This window comes from Macaca mulatta, chromosome X, assembly GCF_049350105.2.
Source record: "Macaca mulatta isolate MMU2019108-1 chromosome X, T2T-MMU8v2.0, whole genome shotgun sequence".
Classification (NCBI taxonomy): domain Eukaryota; kingdom Metazoa; phylum Chordata; class Mammalia; order Primates; family Cercopithecidae; genus Macaca; species Macaca mulatta.
This window is the reverse complement of record NC_133426.1, coordinates 21,258,714-21,278,498: the sequence shown is the minus strand read 5'-3', so window position 1 is coordinate 21,278,498 and position 19,785 is coordinate 21,258,714. Positions and strand designations below refer to the sequence as shown.

Below are 19,785 nucleotides of genomic sequence, written 5' to 3'. Positions count from 1 at the left end.
AGTAATCAATCACTTTCATTTGGTGACTATAATTTCTCTTAAACACTAATTACTTACTTCAACATAAGTAGAAAATAGCCAGATAATACTGGGACACAAACAAAGAAGAGTTGATATACATTACTGCCTATCCAGTAATAGGCAGTCAATTAGTATGTGTGGAATGAATGAATAAGAATAAAAATTTCATATTATTTCATGGGGCAAAGGTAGGGATAGCAAAGATTACAGGCCTCTATACTCTATATTATAGGTTTACAATATAGTAGAGGAGAAAAGTAAAGGTTCAAATATCTTCAATACTTAGCAGTTTAATTGCCACTAGAGTAGTATAGTTGAGAAGTTTATGTTAAAATGTATTATTTATTCTTATGATTAAAAAGCACATGTACAGAGAATAACACAAAGTAAGATAAGTATGGCTTCTACTATTTAGGATCATTTTGGGGAAAAATTTTCTTTCATACTTATTACCAAATTGCTGAAAGGAAATAAGACATGTATATGAAGACATGTGATGACTGCTCTTTTGAGACCAAAAGAGGGAGGTATATGGCCATGACAGACAAGTGAGGGGTAGGAATAGAAAGGAAGAGCTAAAAACAACTTTGCTTCTGCTCAGCTCCCATTGATCAAGTTTGAACTAATTAGCAAGGATGCTGTCCTTCCTCAAAGTATAAGCTCCTCACTAAAAATGATTAATTTGAAAAGTGGAAAGGGAGGAGCAGAGACTTTCAACTAAATCCATTCATTCTTGCAAAAGAACCACAAGCTTTACTACTTTAAGCAACTGTATATGCAAATCTTTCAGATATACTATAACAATTTTAAGTATTTGTGCTGGGTTACTTTTTTGGTCAAGAATCAAAGATTAAAACAATCCTGTGCCCATCATAACTCTAGGTCCATTTTTGCCTTAAATACAGTATGTTCAATCCATTCTATTTAAAATCCACTTCCACTCTAATGTCAAATAAATTTTACAGATTCTTTAAAAAATACAAAAACTGAGGTGAGAATTTCCCTAGAAAATTATATTTCTTAAAATCCCTGAGGAAATGGAGATAATTTTATTTTAAACAAGTCATGTTAACAGTAAGTATTCATTTAAAAAACAGAAAAGAAAAAAAAAAAAAGTTGAATTTTTCCAAACTGGCAACATCTAACACACAAGAAGTACATGTGATGCTAAAAAGATTTTTATAAATCATTATGAACTAAAATGTTACCTACTGTTCTTTCTTATCTTTTGAAAATCTTGAATAATGTTTAATATCATGTCTCATATCATGTAGAAATTCCACTTAGAAGCACATGAGAGAGACAGATCAATTATAAAGATTCAAAAGCTCCTAAGTAACTTTCACAACCCGAAAACTTATTAAAGGAAATTGAGATTCCCATGCCAGAAATATATTCTTACATAAACATAAGAGAACTCTTACCATAAGTTGGGGTGCTTTCTCGTCTTCCTTGACTACTTGATCTTCCTTTTTCATATTCATAGCAATATAAGACAGTATCTTCTTCGACAATATTAAATCTCTTTCGATATTCCTGATCCAGAAATGAATTTGGTGATTCAGATCCCTTATGCACTGGCTTGCCCACCATATGTCCTCTGAGGTCTTCACAAGGAAGGTTTCCTTTTTCATCCCTAAAGAAAGGTTAGAGTCAAGGAGAAGGATGTAGAAACATGTTAGGGTAGTAAATGGCCGAGGGTCTAAAATACTAATAATTTATTCCCACACAATATATCTCCTGACCTTTCCAAACTTTCTTTGAGATTTATAGGGCAATTTGTAATTATTCTTATTTTGCTGAAAACAAAATGGTGAGTCTCAGAAAGGCTAAACAACTTGCCTCAATGTTACACAGCTAACAACTGACAGAATTTGAAATAGGCCATGAAACATTTTACTTAAGTATATAGCTTAAGTATATAGCTTTCTTCTGCCAGTTTACCTTTGCATATAAATTGCTTTTAGCTTTTAAGACAGTAGGTATAATGGTAATAATGTTAACTTAAGTATAATGCTTTCTTCTGCCAGTTTACCTTAGCACATAAATTGTTTTTAGTGTTCAAGACAGTAGGTATAATGGTAGTAATGTTAACTAAAGTATAATGTTTTCTTCTGCCAGTTTACCTAATTGATTCTTGGTAAAAATTTGCACTGCTTAAAAATAAAGATGTGTTTAAGAACTATCATAAGGAGCACTGTAGCCTTAGGAACCAAATTAGCATGATATAAACTTGTATTATAAGAAATTCACACAACATGTAATTAATTTTAAATAAACCTTAATAAAAAGAATTATTCTCAGTATTCAAACTCTACGGATCTCATTTAAGAGTAAAAAGACATATTCCTAGAACTCATTCTAAATGAATATATCAAAATTTCATTATACATCAATGTTTCTTGAGGAGAGAAAAAATAATTTGATAAAATACGGAGTTTAAGAATGGAATTTAGGGTGATGGCAAGTTGATTTTTTTCTTCTATAGGATTCTAGAGAAAAACATCTCTAATAATTTATGATCTCCCTAAAACCTATTACTCACACACTGTAATAGGTAAATTAAGCCCCAAAACTATTTTGATAGAAATAGTTCATTTGCTATTTGTTAAATTGAATCTTGTTTATTTTATGAAATGTTTCACTGATTACCTATGAACTTTTTGTCAGCAAAGCTTGTCTTCTAGAACATGACTATGAATGTAAATGCAATGTTTTTCCCCTTCTGGACCATTAGTTAAATTTCTTCCCTTTTCTTAATTGTTTCTGGTTACCCTAAACAGTGCCATGAATAAATGCTGTCAAACAAGAAAAATAATTTAATTTTATGTTAAGTGATAAGACTAAAATCTTAAATTCATAGAATAAACTAAATTATAACAAGACAGATAAAAAGGACAATTTTTAAATTAATTCCTATTATACCTTTTAAAAGGGTGATGAGCTTATAAAAGTAATGTGAATTCTAAAATATGAGCCCCAGTCTGGCAAAAGCCTGTTATTTCTGCTTCTGTGTGTAAATGTTTAGATTAGGTTTGTCCAAATGTAGAAAACTATATTCCCAGTATTTGAAATATGTAGAAAGTAGCAAAAAACATTCTCCAGACTGACAATCAGTGAGTTTTCTTATCTGTTTAACCCATCACAAGGTGTTGTTGCCATTTACATTACCATTTACTCTTTTATTTTCTAAAATAAAAGTATTGCTTATTACCAAAATAGAACTATATAAATAGTTCTTAGGCAACATGAAGGAAATAAATATAAAATCCAGGCAGAATTTTATTTCGGCTTGCTGAAAACTTTTCCTGAACAAATTGCCTGGTTAGTCCACTATCAAAAAGAAATTGACGCTGCAACTAGCTTGGAAGCAGCCCTAACGAATTTGTGGCACTGGAGTAAGGTTATGCCTATCTGTAAATGAAAAGACCTCACGCTATGAAGCTTGTGACATGAATGTTAATGCAGCTGAAATCAGAGGGTGATTTAGCCCTAATAATACACCATGCTATATTTATATGGAAACATCTTGTGGCAGGAAATTGAAAGGGATGGTATTTCCTACTGTATAATAACATAAGGGAGGGACCTTATATCAACAGGGTAGATTTTTAAAACAAATCTATATAGAATGCAGTAAAATACTGTTGAATTGAGAAAAGTACCAAGCAAAACCAAACTTTTCAGTAGAATGAGTAGATACATGTATTGTGTATGTAAATGTGTGTATGTGTATGTGTGTGTGTGTTAATGTACATATTCATGTCATGAGTCCCTGGAGAATTCAATGTGTTAATTCATTCTGATGTAAAGAGTTTTTACACCTTTCTTAATGTTGTACGTTTATGCACATAAGTAATAAATCTGTGCCTTTGCTCTAGAAAGGATTTAAGGAAGAATTAAAAGAGCATTGATTTGCTGAACTAACTTTATATTTAATGGCACACAGTAGAGTTAATAAGAGAAATTAGTGCTTAAATGTCATAGTTGCTCAAAGACCTATAAATTCTTCATTTTCATCATAGAAAAAGAAATTTGGTTAAGTATAGAAATGTACTATATATAATGATAATGAAACTGTGTATAGTCATAAGACATATAATAAAATGCCAGCCAAATTTCACTCATTTCACAAACGAGTGTTTTATCTTTTAGAGAGAAAGGCACTTTTGCAATAACTTTTTTCCTGGAATAAATGTGTTCAAAAAATTGTAACCACATGAAAAATATTCTGTCTAACTTGAAAACTAGTCCTATCATTTTTCAAGTCTGTTTTCTTTTTGAGATGAGAGAGGTTTTATTATTTGCAATCCAAATCAAACATATATGTTCACATACCACCAAAATGCCTATCCTTTATAAACAAAGTTTTTTAATATGGGGGAAAATGTTCAGAAGAATTAAACTAGGTTCGCAACATTCATCTTCAAAATGAGAAAATGGGGAAAAAATTGCCAAGGCTGTATCTATAAAAATAATCACAAATGCAAAAAGTTTTGACTGTCAACTTAACATCAAGCCAGAAAATGCAGACACTTATATAAGGCTGTGGTTCAAAGGGGCTTTGATGCATGGATTGTTCTGACTCCTATATTGAAAGATTTTATGACTGGTTAAGTAACAATTTGACTCAAAATGTATTTAGAATATTCTGTTAAATTATACACTGACCAACTAAGAATCACTTATGGCAATACAGTAAACACTATGAATTTTACGGAAAAGTATGGAGCTTTCAAGCAATACTGACAAAACAAGGGTCACTATGTTGATATTTCAATTTCACATTCTCTAATATTTTAAAAGAGCATTTTCAAGCTTTTTATTGGCTTCAATATAGAGCCTTTATAATATGTCCATCACACTCAGAAGACAGAACTGGATCATTTTACTCTTTTGTCCTCTTAAATGTATTTTAAATATTTTCTGTAGAGGAGACACTTTCTTTGTAACAAGCTCCTCACCACTGAAGAGGAAAGAACATTTTAAAACTACAGAGATTTGATAAAAATAATCATTTGATGTTTATCCGTATATGTAGACCTCTGAAGAATAAGGCCTTTTAAATAATTATTTGCACTGAAATAAAAATCTTTCCAATTAAAATGTAAACAAATCATAAAAAGTCACTTCCTGTTTGGAACACATACTTTCACTGCTCCTCATGCAAGAGTATGTGGAAAATCTGACACTGTCTTAATAGAATTAAAATGCAACTTGCATTTTACTAGGATACTGGATGGATTTGTATATTTGCTTGTAAATTGAACAAAAGATTGTAAATTATATATTAGATTTATGAAATGTCAGCTTAGCAAACTATATCTTATAAGTCATGTTCCAATGGCTATATTTAATTCTCAAAGAACTAAAATATACATAAAACTGACTATAGTTATATTACTAGATGACAACATGGTATTTGCAGATAAACCATATTGCCATGCAGCATTTAGATCATATAATGTCAGTAAACCATCATGTCTAATAGAATATAGATTTCTGAAACACTAAGTGTACTAAAGAATAATGGAAATTAAACACAGGGAATTCAGTTCTTTTATATATGAAAGAAATTTAATACTAATTATGGCTTGAAAACAAGAGACCTTAAATTATTGTTTTTGAATGCAGAACTAACTTAAAAATTGAATCAAGTTTTTTGTGATTGGTATTAATGATCCCCATTTAGTGCTAGTCCTTTTCCACAATTTTTGTATTTCACAAGGCTGGATATTAGAATGCTTTTAGGAAGAATGCATTATGACATAAAGCTGTATTCTTCTACATCTGCAAGGAATTTCAGATAAGAATCAATAAATGAAATAGAGATACAGCCTCAAGAAATCTAGAAAATAGACTTTAAGAGTCATTCATTCCCTTGTAAACTCTACTTCCTGAAAGAAACATTAATGAATTAATGAAATAAAAATTTCAGATACAGGATTATTAGGGGAAAAAAGACAATCTCCCTCATAATCATTATCAAATAATATCTTCCTCATTACTTACATTTAAGAAAGCATAAAAGTCATCTATAGCATGTTTTTTTTTTTTTTAAATGTATGAAATGCTTCAAAGTAACCAGAAAATTTCTGGGGCTTTTTAGCCAAAGAACCTCACTTATTCTTTACTTATTAAAAAAATCCTAATTGTTATTTAATATTACTTTCTTCTTCTTTCCTATTATGAGATAGTATAAAATACTTAATGCACAGCAAGTATTTATATACAAATTAGTCATTATTACTATTAACCAACATGCATTCTCTATAATGGGAATGATTTTGCAAAATGTGTTCAGAATTCCTAACTGTGAGAAAATATTCAAGGTGTTCCTTGAGAATTGACTTTGCAGTTTATATGCTGTTAAGTTTACCTTTAGCTAGAAGCTGCCTAGGACAACGTGATAGTTTTATACCTGGGAATATATGGTTCTGCAGGAGGAGGGGGAATGTAGAGATCCTGGAGGGCAGAACTGTCTCTTTTGGTGGGTGTACTGATGGTGCTGGAAGGCGTGGCAACGCTGCTTGTGGGACTTCTAGGTATAAGAGGCTAGTTAAAATGAAAAAGAAAATACATACGCACACAAACAACACACAAAACAACAACAACAACAATGACACATAGTTATCATTTTAAAATTATCTATTTCTGCAAAGTTTTTGAACTTGGCTGAAATCAAGAAACATGTTATTTAGTACATGGATATTCCTTTCAATCTCCAAAAACAAATAGTATGGTAAAGGTTTCCACTTCACTCCCAACTCACCTTAATCTATGGTATAACCACTGAAATACTATTTCTAAAGCAAAAATACCATGCAGTGTTTCAAAATGGGAAGACTTATCTCACAGTTAGAAACTTATTTAAATTAAATTAACTTTGTCAGAATTCCACCTTTAAAAGAACAATAATGATGAGTAACTCTGAAAAGAATTAGCTCACTCACATCCTGATTGATGTATGAGAAAGCTATTTCAGATCTTCTCCCAAAAAAGATAAACCATATTTCTAGGTTAGTAAAATGTTACAGATGCTCAGAAAAGGTTACAAAAGTGGGAGTATGAAAGGCCAATACGAGAGTATTTGCTAGAAAAATGTACTTTTTTTCTGTCAAAATAAGCATAGCTGTCTTCTCAAAGCCAGTTTATGGTATATCATCAAAAGTATGGTAATTATGTAACACAATCATTTCACCATTCATAGGCATACACATTTATCTATCATTTAAAATAATCTTTAGTTGCATATATAGATCTCATTTTCAGGCCTGTATTTAAGTATTAAATAGGAGGTTATTTTCTTAAAGTTAAGAAGTTAAGATAATATACATACGGAATTAAGCAGTACATGAGGATGCATTAACTTAAGAGCACTCCCAATTCCAAGCTTCACAGCATTTGAAAATAATCTAGTGGTTTGTGAAATTATCCTGAAGTGAAACTAAAATTCACAAGTTTTATGTTTATCTTACAGATCTTAATGATTAGCTATGTATACAATTAACATATTAAAAATAAAATTTTAATGTAATCACAAACACAAAAATAATGATCACAAATGAACTGTATTTTCACATGACAAGATGTTGCCATTTTAGCCAGTATGAAAACTCTCTTAGCATATTTATATAGACTCACAGTTCTATTGTTTTAATATGCATTGCTAGACACTCAAAAAGTGGCATATTACAACTATTTTATATTGTGACAATACTTTTGTACAGATAAACAAAATTTGTTTAAAAAGCCAAGCATAAATACAATGGAAAGTACAATGTAAGTCACTGGGGTAGGCTACACAATTTAGGACTCAGTTCATGGTTTTGACCTTCCCTGTTACACAGCTCACCTTAATAGCTTGAAATCACACATCCTACCAAAATGACAGTTAAATTTTAATGTAGTGAAGTAGAAATTAAAGAAAGAGAGAGAGAAAGGGAAAAGGAATGATAATGTAATTTGGGAGTTTACAATATTCCACCTTATATGATATTTTAAAAAAGGTCAGAAGTTTTACACGTTAATTGAAGAATTGTAAGATATTATAAAATTACACAGTAAAGATTATGTTTTACTATGCTAATTTTGGCGTAGGGTCCAGTTCAACTATTCCTGTCTTTTAGAAACAAAACTTGAGGCAATGGAAAATCCTGAGATTATATAGGTAATCATAGGAGTCACCTGTACTGATGAATACCATAAATCCCAAGGAAATAAATAATTATTTTATTTCTAAGGATGCATTTCATGCCTCTACAACAAATCCTTGAATGGCAGATTCAACAATACATACATACAATCACTGTGATGTGACTCTGTTTATAACTGTTTTCCTCTCTGTCAGGACATCTTGGTTTTAAATACAGATGATGCTAAACAATAAATCTGACCAAAATTTTACCATAATAGAAATGTAGCAAAGAAAACATTCATTTAACAGAATATTATTTTCCAATTCTTTTAAACAGATACACCGTGAGAGAAAAACTAATATTCAGTATACTTTTAAAATGCTCTAATAGCTTTCTTACTTTTAAATATCCTAACACTGTAAATGAACTTAAAATCAAGTTCTAAAAACATAAACATGTAAACATAATCAAACTTAAATTTTTATTGTCTTCCCTCTCTCGTGGAGTCACTATTCTATTTTGAGGACTTTTCTTCTTTACTTTTACCATCTACAGAACTAAAGATAATTTTTCCTGGTTAGTACCTACCCTTCTTCTCCCCAAACAAAAAGGAAGGAAGGAAATAGTAGCAGTTAATGGTTACAAGCACATTTTAAAATAGATACACCTGAAGTGTGAGGTAATGACCAGGGGAATATTTTATTCTGCCTGAATTATTACCAGCATTGTCTACCTAGGGTACCTATGTCTTTTCCCTTCCAAGAAATGTAATTATTAGCCCTCAATTTCCTTCAAACTGCTATTTCTCTAGGTTTCTATTTTTAGCAAACAGTCCCTATCAATGTCATCAGTTAATGTTATTAGCCAAATTAGCACATACATAGAGGGAAAAGATTCTTAAATATGCTTAAATACATAACAGGTTTGATTATGCCATGCTGGTTCAACTAATTGAACTGGTTGAAAAAAATATTACTTCAGAGAAAAAAGAAATTAGTCAATCCTGTTGCTTAACTCACCTGGCTTGTTATTTTATTGACTGGTAAGTCACAGAAAATATTTCAACTGGTTTATCATGGAAATACTATCTGGCTCATCAGTATGCCTTGTGCCAAGTAAAGTTCATTGTAAATATTCAATATATTCAGTATATTTCTCTCTACTAATTGTGCTCTTTTTAACAAGCTAATCCAAGCTAAATAATAAACATTCGTTTTGAGATTCATATTTAAAAAACTAGACATTAAGCGATGGAAAAATAAAGTTTAGTAAAGTACAACCTTCATGGGAAAATAAAAATAACTACTTAACCCAAAGGGGTCTTTGTGATAATTTAAAATTATAATCTCTTTAAAAATTTTCTAACTTTGGACAAAAATTGAAAGAGCAAAAACTCAAATGACCAAATGAATGAAAAAGGCATTAAAGAACATTAGAAAGACAAGTAAAATTTGACCAAATCAAGTACAGAATAAATGATGTAATTAGCTAAAATTATCAGTGAGAAATTCCTAGTTGTAACAAGAGGCATTAAAAATACACCTACCACCAATAGCCACTTAAGTTTGTGAAAATGCACAGAAAGTAACAAATTTAGCTTCCCTCAACTCAAAACACAGAATTCTTTCAGCACAGGCATACTCCTTAGATTGAAAAAAAAAATCTAATGAGGAGGATGTAATACAAAAAGATAGCTTCTCCTATCCTGGCAACATTTACTTATAATCATTTGTTTAGAATACAGTATATGAAAAGTAGTTACTGTTGCACTACAAATAAATTTCAATTTAAGAAAAAAAGTAGAATTAAAGAGTAACATTCTTTTATCATTTTGACTTTCTCCTGTATTGACAAAATTTGAATGGGAAGAAAATTAGAACTATCAACACTATGGATAAAATGGATACAATACAAGGGGATTGTTTTAGGATTACATCTTGTTATTTAAAGTAAACATGAAGCTTCAGCATAACTTGATCTTCTGTGGTATGTAATCAAGTATGATATAGATCCATTTTTGATTCCATCCAAAGGGGTTTATTTTCTGGAAGGACTTTGTCATACCATTTAGTTTTCATTTCAATGGTCCTTTTGAGATGAAGCTCTCCTTCCACATATTCAATGAGACTCCAACAGGGAAGACACATTTGCATGTATGTTGTGACTCTTGTAAAACAAGTCTATGATAGATTTCTGGGGGCACTGGCATGCATCTCTTAAAATGTCCAAATCCTAAATAAAATGATCATATGTATCTCTTCAAACATATATTTATAACCTTAGGTCAACTAAGGATAATGTACTACTGTCAATTTGCTACTGTTAGAAATCTTCTAGGTAAAACTTATATTTTTCATACTGTCAGTTTGAATGTATAAATACTTCAAAATTGTGTCCTAAAATAGGGTATGACACAAACTTTCCTCTGAATTATTAGTGATAACTTCAGCAATAATATCCTACTCATCCAGCTTAAACATCATTGGAAGATTGTGATTGCTGTAAAATAAAATTTTGTAAGCTAAAGCTTTAAATCCTCTGATGGTTCAGGTCTCACTTTAAAGCCTCTGATTGCTGAGGTCTTTTCTTTGTGTGCCCCAATTTTAACATCTCTAAGGTAACTGAGCACATATGGAAGGTATTCGTGTACCTGTGAAATCTCTATAGTCTTAAAGACCATGAGAAAAGAACTTCTATACTTAAGAAACTACATTTGACGTTGAGGTTTTCCTCAAAACATTTTACATTTTAACATCTCTGGGCAAGCATATCTTAATTTAGTTGTCCCTCTTTCTATCAAGTGACCCAGCTTTGATAGAGCTTGAATGAAACCAATGGCATAAAAACAACTCCAACGTTAAAAGATTAAAACAGTGCATTACACATTTATGTAGTTAGCTCTAAAATTCACTAATGCCAAGATCACACAGAACTTGCTTTGCCTTCCAGTGGGGAAATACCCACTGAAATACAAATAATTACATCAAGTATAAAACCTGGCCATTTATTTTATTCGCTCTTGGGAATAAACACAGACTCAAATGGATCACAATACCCCATCATTCTAGCACAGAACATTCACATAAGTCCTTACTCAGTTCAAACACATTTTTAATTCCCAACACTAGTACAAGAACATTATTTTATATTGACTCTCTAATAATCTAAGCAAACGCTTCAGAGAAAATGTATCCTGAATTTTAAGCGGCAAGAATTCATATATAATTTTGTAGTTTCTTGACCATGTAAAGAAGGTTAAATCTAATTTGGAAAATTATTGAGAATACTTTTTTCTGGCCAAGCTTTTCATAAGTAGTCAATTATTTGAAAAGAACTGAAGCAAGGGAAATACATATATTCAAAATTCTCCCACTCTCAGTTCTTTCACAGCTTTTTCTAGAATGCAAATTTATAAATACAAAAGGTTTGAGTCTCCTTTTATAAGCATATAATTTTTCCTTTCCTGTCAGAATACAGAGAAAACAAGTGTTTTTTCCGACCACAGATTTGATCAGAAACCATATCTACCTAGATTTAAAAATACAGATATATATGCCTAAAATATGTATTACTTATACAGCATATAACTAATAAAGACTTAAGAGTCACATTATAAAATGGCTTTTTCCATCAAATCATGAAATATTGCACATTGTATTGAGGCTAACACTAGTGTCTTTAATCCTGCATTGTCCAGCCTTATGGGCATAATTAAACAGCAACATTAAAACTGGACTTTCATTTTTTCAAATTACAGTAAACATCATTTTTGGGATGTTAACTAAAGAAAGAATGGACAATTTCTACATTATAGGTGATTATCTGTAGCCACTATTAAAATCTTGAAAGCATGTGGCTCAAAAATACAAATGTGACTTAGGTCCTTTGACTGATTTGCTTAAACACTGGTGAGCTAAAATTTGACAATTACTTACAGCTATTTACTCATTTGAGTATGTAAAACATACAGTTGTTTCTGGCTCCCAGTCAGCACAATTACATTTTTAGTTAAAATTTTATTTTCTTCACTAGGGCCATGCCTAATACTAGTTATTGCTCTCTTTAAAACAAAACTCTCAGAAACATATACATTTTTTTGTCACTAATTTTTTTTTCAGTCACATCGACCTGCAACTTGAATATTAAATTTTATTGTTACTTATGTATTTTGATTTTTCCAGAATGACTTTAATCATTCATATCTGTATGTATTTGAAATTGAATGCAATCAACATTCTCCAGTTGTTACACCAGCTGATAGACAAAATCGACTGTTATGACTCTTTTCTATTTATTTTCTGCTCAAAGTTATTTAAATGTGCTGTAAAAATGGCATCAAGGTAATGCTAAACAATAAAATTTAAATGGAAAAACACAAAATCGTACAAGTAACTATGGCATCAATTGAGAGATTTATAAATGAGAATACAATTTAGGAACATAATTATAATGTTACAGCTTGATGTTATTTTATATAAAAATGTCTTGAACAATATATGTCATTATGTTGAGAATTCCAGCACTGATCTTAGTGATCATTTCTGAGATGCATTCTCACCAAAAAAAAAAAAAGCTGGGTTTTTAAATGTTTTAAAAATCATTGATTCCCAGTGATGATTCCAAGAAACATTCTTGGCAGTGTCCAGATAATTCTTCCACATATCTCTCATAAGAAGAAAGGGACACCACCCATCTATGCTCGTGGCCTACACATATTAATTTAAAACCACAAACATCTAAACATATACCTTGAGGTTTATCCACAGTTCTCTGAGGTTTTTTTTTTCTTTGAATTAGAAGAAATTGATGATAAGCAATCACCATGCTTACCAAAATGCAGAAAATTAGTAGAGTGCCACTAAAAAGATGTTTTGAAAAGCAGCTCCCAGAAAGCAAGGAATCCCTGGTTTGTTTTCTTAGAATAACAGATTCTATCTCAGATGAGACATCTCTGCTTTTTACAAATGGGTGAAAATGACAACAGAATTAAAGGTTCCAGATATTATTAAATTTGCTTGTAGTATCTGACTAAGGGATGTTTAAGTCCTTCCGTTCTATCACAAAATATTTGAGAAATCAGGAATTCATCAAAAGAGTTGCCAATTTAATGAAATGTACTAATGAAATTGCTCTGTGAGTATGAAGTTGAATTGTATGCTTTTGTTTACTTGGCTATAATTTCATCAATGAATTTCAAAAGAAAATCCAAATCAAAATTCATCACCGTAGTTAATCAATATTGGAAGTCACTATGCTTTTAGTATTTTTAGAAATAAAACTACTACTTTAATTAAAACATGTGATATTCTTTGACAATCTTCTACCTTAGGATAGATAAGGTTGTTTTATTTGTATAGCTAAAAACAATTCCTTATAAGTTTAAAAAATTATTATTCCTTATGTTAGGATAAACTTGTTCATTAAAAAGATACATGTATTAGTGCCTACCTTCATACTACTACAAACTTTCCTATATTTTATCTATAAATGCTATCAGGTAAATTAAGCCTGGGATAGTATTTTCAAAAAGATTAAATAGACATATTGAGTTAAATAAATGCCACAGATTCTTTCCTTTTGTATCCTCTATTTTAAATAATTCTTGGTAGACTACTGGTACACCCTGTGAAAAAAGAAATAACCTCATTTCCATTTTTTCAAGTTTGAATGCTGAAGATTTATGTTTGAATGAGCTGATGGGCATTTTGGCTCCAGTGTATTTCTGCACCTACCAAAAGGAAGAATACAATAAAAATGGCACTCTTGTCTATGCAGAGGATTGTTACTACGTTTAGCAGTTACGTTTCACGTCTGAGGTAGTTCCTTAGGTACTAGGAAGAAAAGGTGACCTGAGATAAAGTAATGATTTTATGCAAAACTGCCTTCGAGATCTTCTCATCTTAGTATTTCTTTAACTTTTCCCCCTCTGGAGACAGTGTACCTTCATCCTCCAGATCCTGGTATCTTGAGATTTTGTCTATCTTTTGTATCAAAATCTATGATCTATAAAAATTTTGACTAGATAGTTTTCATTATGTTTTCAGGTGTCTTTGCATTTTAGCATAAGCCAGAACTTTAAGATCAATGAAGAATTCTGTAATGGTTCAATTTCAGGTCTTCTTCAGGGAGATTCGGTAGTGGTGTGGTATGTTAGAGGACTTATCCATTGTCCTCACTCCTAAGACCTTGTTTTAGCCACTAGAAAATATTTAATTAATGCCAGTACTCTTTCCTCTGCTCTGTAAAAAGGCAACAACTGAAGTAATTTTCAAAAATGTTAGAAGCAGTCTCCCCTCCCCCAACCAATAGTATTATTTATCTATTGGTGGCTGACTTTGGCCAATAGATTTTAGGTGAACCAAATTCAGCTGAAATGACAAATTTACAAAAATGTCAATAGATATAGCACTTATATAATGCTGATTTCCTCCTTTTCAGATTTCAGCACTGTGAAAAAGTAAATTTACAAATACATGCAGCATAGCTGAATAAGCAATGACGAATAAAAATAATTAGTGATCTGATGAGGCACATTTCTCAGAATTTGGAATGGATCTAGAAACAGTGCCTTAAGAGTAAGGCACTTACAGGGTAAGGAATGATATGAAGGTAATTTTTAAAATTCAAGTCCTTTTTCTCTAGGTTTGAATACATATACCAAACGTATATGTAACAAAAAAGTTGGTCTTTCAGTTATTTTAGCATTTTATATAAAAACGATTCTTAACTGGGTACTGCCATTACCTTAACTCTCCACTTCAGTTTGTGCATGTGGAAAAGAATATAACAGGGGAATAGATTACAAACGCATGTGCTAGAGATAATCCTTCAGAGTGCATGGATCAACAAGAAACTAGGGTATTTTCGGTGTTTAATGTGAAATATGAGGGACTAAAGAAGAGGTATTAAATTTCACCTCATATATATAGAGAAGATAACCTAATGACTGAAAGTACAGGCCTCTTTTTCAGGGTTTCCACACCCTTACACTTTGAAGAAGGATCTTTGGGGAAGACATGGCAATAGGAAACTCCAGGGGGAACAAAGCAAATTATAACGCAGTGAGAAAAAAAATGATGTAATGGGAAAGTCTGATCTACTCATCTATGACTTCGATAATGAGGCAAACACCGACCTCTGAACTGTAATGATCATCAAGTATCTTTTAAAATAAACATATATGCAAGTCAAATGGATTTGGACATGTTAATTCAGTTTTACATATATTAACTTGAAAAACAGATTCACATTAAAATGTTAAAGGCCTTAATGTTGACACATATATGCGTTTTTATATTACTTAAGTATAATGCCAACGGCCAATAAGTAGTAAAGTTTCAAACAATGAGAAATCATTATAATCTATAAAGCCATTCATGTATAACGGAGAATTTTGATTTTTAGGAAAAAAATCTATGAATAATAAAAGGTACTAATATAGAGCTTAATAACAATTTACATAGCAGTGACAATAATGCATTTCATATACTGCTTTCCTTTTTAATATGAATAATGGGCCATGTTCCAGTTCAATGGGCAATCTAATTTTTTTTTAATTAACTTCTAAGAAAAGGTAATAGTCTCATTTTAAAAATGCACATTTTGTGAAGGACAAAAATTACTTAAGTTTAAAAATTATATCCTGACTGAAGTAGAAGAAAATTCATTACATCCTTGCCTTTCATCAATCAGAATCGTATTTTTATAACTTTGAAGATAATGCTTAATAAATATGTTATCAATGTTAAGAGCAACATTTCATGCTGAAGAGTGATGTTTCATGCTGAAGAAAAATGCAAAAATTCTAGTGCAACAATTTCCTTATTTTTGCCACCTTACAAGGTGGAAAGAGAAAAACGATCAGTCAGGAGGAATGTACAAGGCACATTTCTTTTTAAGAGATGGAGTCTCTGTTGCCCAGGCTGGAGTGCAGTAGCATGATCATAGTTCACTGCAACCTCATACTCCTGGGCTCACATGATCCTCCTGCCTCAGCCTCCCAAGTAGCTGGGACTACAGGCGCATACCACCATGCCTGGCTAAGTTTTTAATTTTTTGTACAGATGGGGTTATGCTATGTTGCCCAGGCTGGTCTTGAACTCCTGGCCTCAAGTGATCCACCTGCCTCAGCCTCCTAAAGTGCTGGAATTACAGGTGTGAGTCACTGCACCCAGTGTGTACTAGGTGCATTTTAATTACTAATATAAAATTTCATTTTCCTACTGTTTATAAATTACTATTACTATTTAATGAACTGATTTAAAAGAATTCTATAAACTATCACTTAGCTTCTTCTAAAAGAGTATGTGGGTATAACAAAAAATAGAAGATCATATCATAAAAATGAACCATCTTATTTTCATTCTATTCATATTTTGGAATGAAATAAATTGTGACCTTTCGGAATTATGCTTTAAATGTTTACAAATTAAGGCAGAGTTGTTTTTCATTTGGGTTTTAGATACTCTCGGATTTCATCACAATTAAGCCTATTAGAATAGCTGTGAAGAGATCATTTCACAAACAACTTTTCAAAAGCATACAAGATTAATCCATATGCTGCTGAGATGAGGCACAATAAAGAAGCATTACTGAGATAATCTATGGCTAAAATGATGGTGTATGACTTATGATTAAGCTTCATTACCTGCAGAGCAAGGGGCTTCCATCTCATATTTTTCAGTAAAGCTGGTGCTGAGGTAAGCATGCTCTGAGGTCGCTTTTTCAAAGTTAAGATAACACCACTCGGGTCCTCTCGTAGTGCATTCACCAAATTTTTCAACTGCCACCCCACCTGGTAACCAGCAAAATCATTACAATAAAATTGAGGTACAGTATTCAAAGATTTAATGTTCTCCCCCTTTAATAAGATTAGTAAAAAAAAAAAAAAAAAAAAAAGTCACATAATTGGTGTACCATCCTATCAATTTTCAGGAGATACATACTCAAGAAATTTTATCTTTGAATTGATTAACCATGTTATTGCATTAGTCCATATCATTATGAGACAACATAATGGACATTTACCATGTCAAAGCAAAGACTAAAATGGTATCCTACCAACGGAGTACTTCAGAATGTAATGAAATTATGTCACCATTAATGCGGCTCAGCTGCTAGGTCTAGATCCAAGCTCTGTTCACCAGTATAGTTAAAAATCTATATGCCTGAAAACAAGGATTTGGCAATGTCCTCAGCTTACAAACTACACCACAAGCTTACTCATCACCATCTTTTAGAGATAAGTGGTACCAGTGTCTCTAAATTAGACTGATATTTTACTACCAATAGCTGGTACTGACATACCAAGGCAACATTCTTATGCATGGACAAGAGCAGCAATACAATAAGCCTTTTACCATGCTATAAAGACAGAACAAAAATAACAAGGTAACACTACTCCAATGAAGCAGCTATTGGAAATGTGTTCCAAACAACCCTATAAACTTAAAATATAATGTGCTAAATTTAATGAAGTCATCCTATTTGAATATCACCTAAAAACATATTGTGTAATTAAAATCAAAGTACTTGATAAATGTCTTGAAATCGGGCTCAACTGCATCCCGTTAAAATTACTTCACTCTTCATCCTTTTAAAATTCTGAACCTAGAATAATTTTTGTTACTTTGCTTTGAAAACGGACTAGTGATGCAGTATCAAGTAACTGAAATCCTAGAAACTATGCTTTAAAGAAACACATTAAAATGTCTATTATTCCAAGTTGTTTTTAAAAAAAGAAAATTTCACATTTAAAAGAGAGAAGAACCTTTTATCCCAAACCCTAATGGATTATACTTTTCCAGGATGTGTTATATAAACACACTAGGTCAAAATTTATCCTGAATTGCACGTAGGATTTAGCAAATGGTCTGAACAGTGATACAGTTTCTTCCTAGGCATCTAAGTTAAAGATAATTAGTGCCTTCTGTCTTTAATAATAATCATGTTTTTGACTGGGAGATATTTGTCAAGCCGGAGAGAATGAGCACTTCCACCAAAAGCAGCATAGACCAGACTATGAAGAAGAGGTAATCTGGAATGCGGCTATTATGGAATGGGGACTTTTGTATATTTAACAAGCATTCATCTAAATTGCAACATCAACTATAGCTGAATTAAGTGTTGGTGAAGTTAGAACAAACAAGAAGTGAGATGTTATAATGCTTAAAATCTCAGGGGGTCTCAGATATGAATCAAAATGATCATTATACTTGGATAACCTGAATGAGACTGCCAGTTTTTTTTGTTTTGTTTTGTTTTTTAAAATCACATTAATGTGGATCAACTACAGTAATGGAACTGGTCAAATGCCTCCCCTTACATGTAAGTGGGGACTATTATGTGCCCAAAGGTATATTACATTGATTCTGATTCCTCTGATAGCTGTGTAGTATCTGTACAGCCAAGAGTTAAAGCAAAGGGAGTTCAAATCCAACGGTTCATTTTGCTTGCCAAAAAAAATATGAATGCACATTTTGAATTACAAGTTTGGGGGGAGAAAACATACTACTTATACAAAGAGTTTGGGAACAACTTATTAATGATAACCACATTTTATTATTTAATTATTCACTCAAATAATTGCTAACTATACTAAAGTGGTCAATGTGATGGCCATAATCTTTTTTCCAGCACATCTATTCTCGATTTACACATTGATTTCTACTCACCAATTTCTTTTCATTTTACTTATTACAAAATTTGAAGATTTTTAAGGCTAGATGGTATTTTCCTATGAAATTTTTAGTGCAATTTGATTCATCCTATTCTTTCACACTTTCTATGTGCTCTTTTCAAGAAAACAATTCCAAAAAATAGAATTGCTTTTTTTTTTGACAGAGTCTCGCTCTGTCGCCCAGGCTGGAGTGCAGTGGCACGATCTTTGCTCACTGCAAGCTCCGCCTCCCGGGTTCACGCCATTCTCCTGCCTCAGCCTCCCAAGTAGTTGGGACTACAGGCGCCTGCCATCACGCCCGGCTAATTTTTGTATTTTTGTATTTTCAGTATTTCTAGTAGAGACGAGATTTCACCGTGTTAGCCAGGATGGTCTCGATCTCCTGACCTCGTGATCCACCCACCGTGGCCTCCCAAAGTGCTGGGATTACAGGCATAAGCCACCGTGCCCAGCTTAGAATTGCTTTTCTATCAGAAAGTAGAATTGGTTTCTGATAAGAAAATTCATTTGGGTGGATTTTAATTTTACAGCTGAAAGTTATTTAATGGCAGAAAATTTGGGTATCTAATTTTACTATTTTTAAATCAGCCTTTTATTATTTACATGACATTAACAATGTTTAAAACAAAAGCAAAGAAATATACATCAAGACTGTATATTACATATCTTTGGCTCCCAAATTCTACTTCCACTACCTTAAGGAAATGATTGGATAAAAGCACAAAAATAAATGTGCAACATACGTGTCACAGTACTGTTTAAATCAACCAAAAATTGTACATTATGTAAATGTATCCATGAGTAAGGGATATAAAAATTGTGTAAAAAAAAAGTAAGTTCCAAAATAGCAAACATAATTTAATTCCACTTTTGTTAAAGAATGTACATAAATATAGAAAACACCATTAATGGTGGTTCAATTAAAGGGAGTAAGGACTTGCAATATAT

General features: G+C 31.8%; 1 protein-coding gene across 8 annotated transcripts in view; it reads right to left on the bottom strand.

Moving 5' to 3' along the window:
• Nucleotides 1-19,785, bottom strand: part of CNKSR2 (connector enhancer of kinase suppressor of Ras 2) — a 284,738-nt gene that overhangs the window by 116,817 nt on the left and 148,136 nt on the right. For 4 of the 8 annotated variants that reach the window (XM_001086538.5, XM_002806163.4, XM_001086429.5 and 1 more), the window contains exons 9-11: nucleotides 16,807-16,953; nucleotides 6,443-6,576; nucleotides 1,446-1,657 (exon numbers count right to left, since the gene is read on the bottom strand). In XM_001086538.5, the coding sequence (XP_001086538.1) occupies nucleotides 1,446-1,657; nucleotides 6,443-6,576; nucleotides 16,807-16,953 (493 nt within the window). The remainder of the gene's footprint in view (nucleotides 1-1,445; nucleotides 1,658-6,442; nucleotides 6,577-16,806; nucleotides 16,954-19,785) is intronic. The other 4 variants (XM_028842224.2, XM_028842225.2, XM_002806164.4 and 1 more) reach the window with 1 other exon arrangement.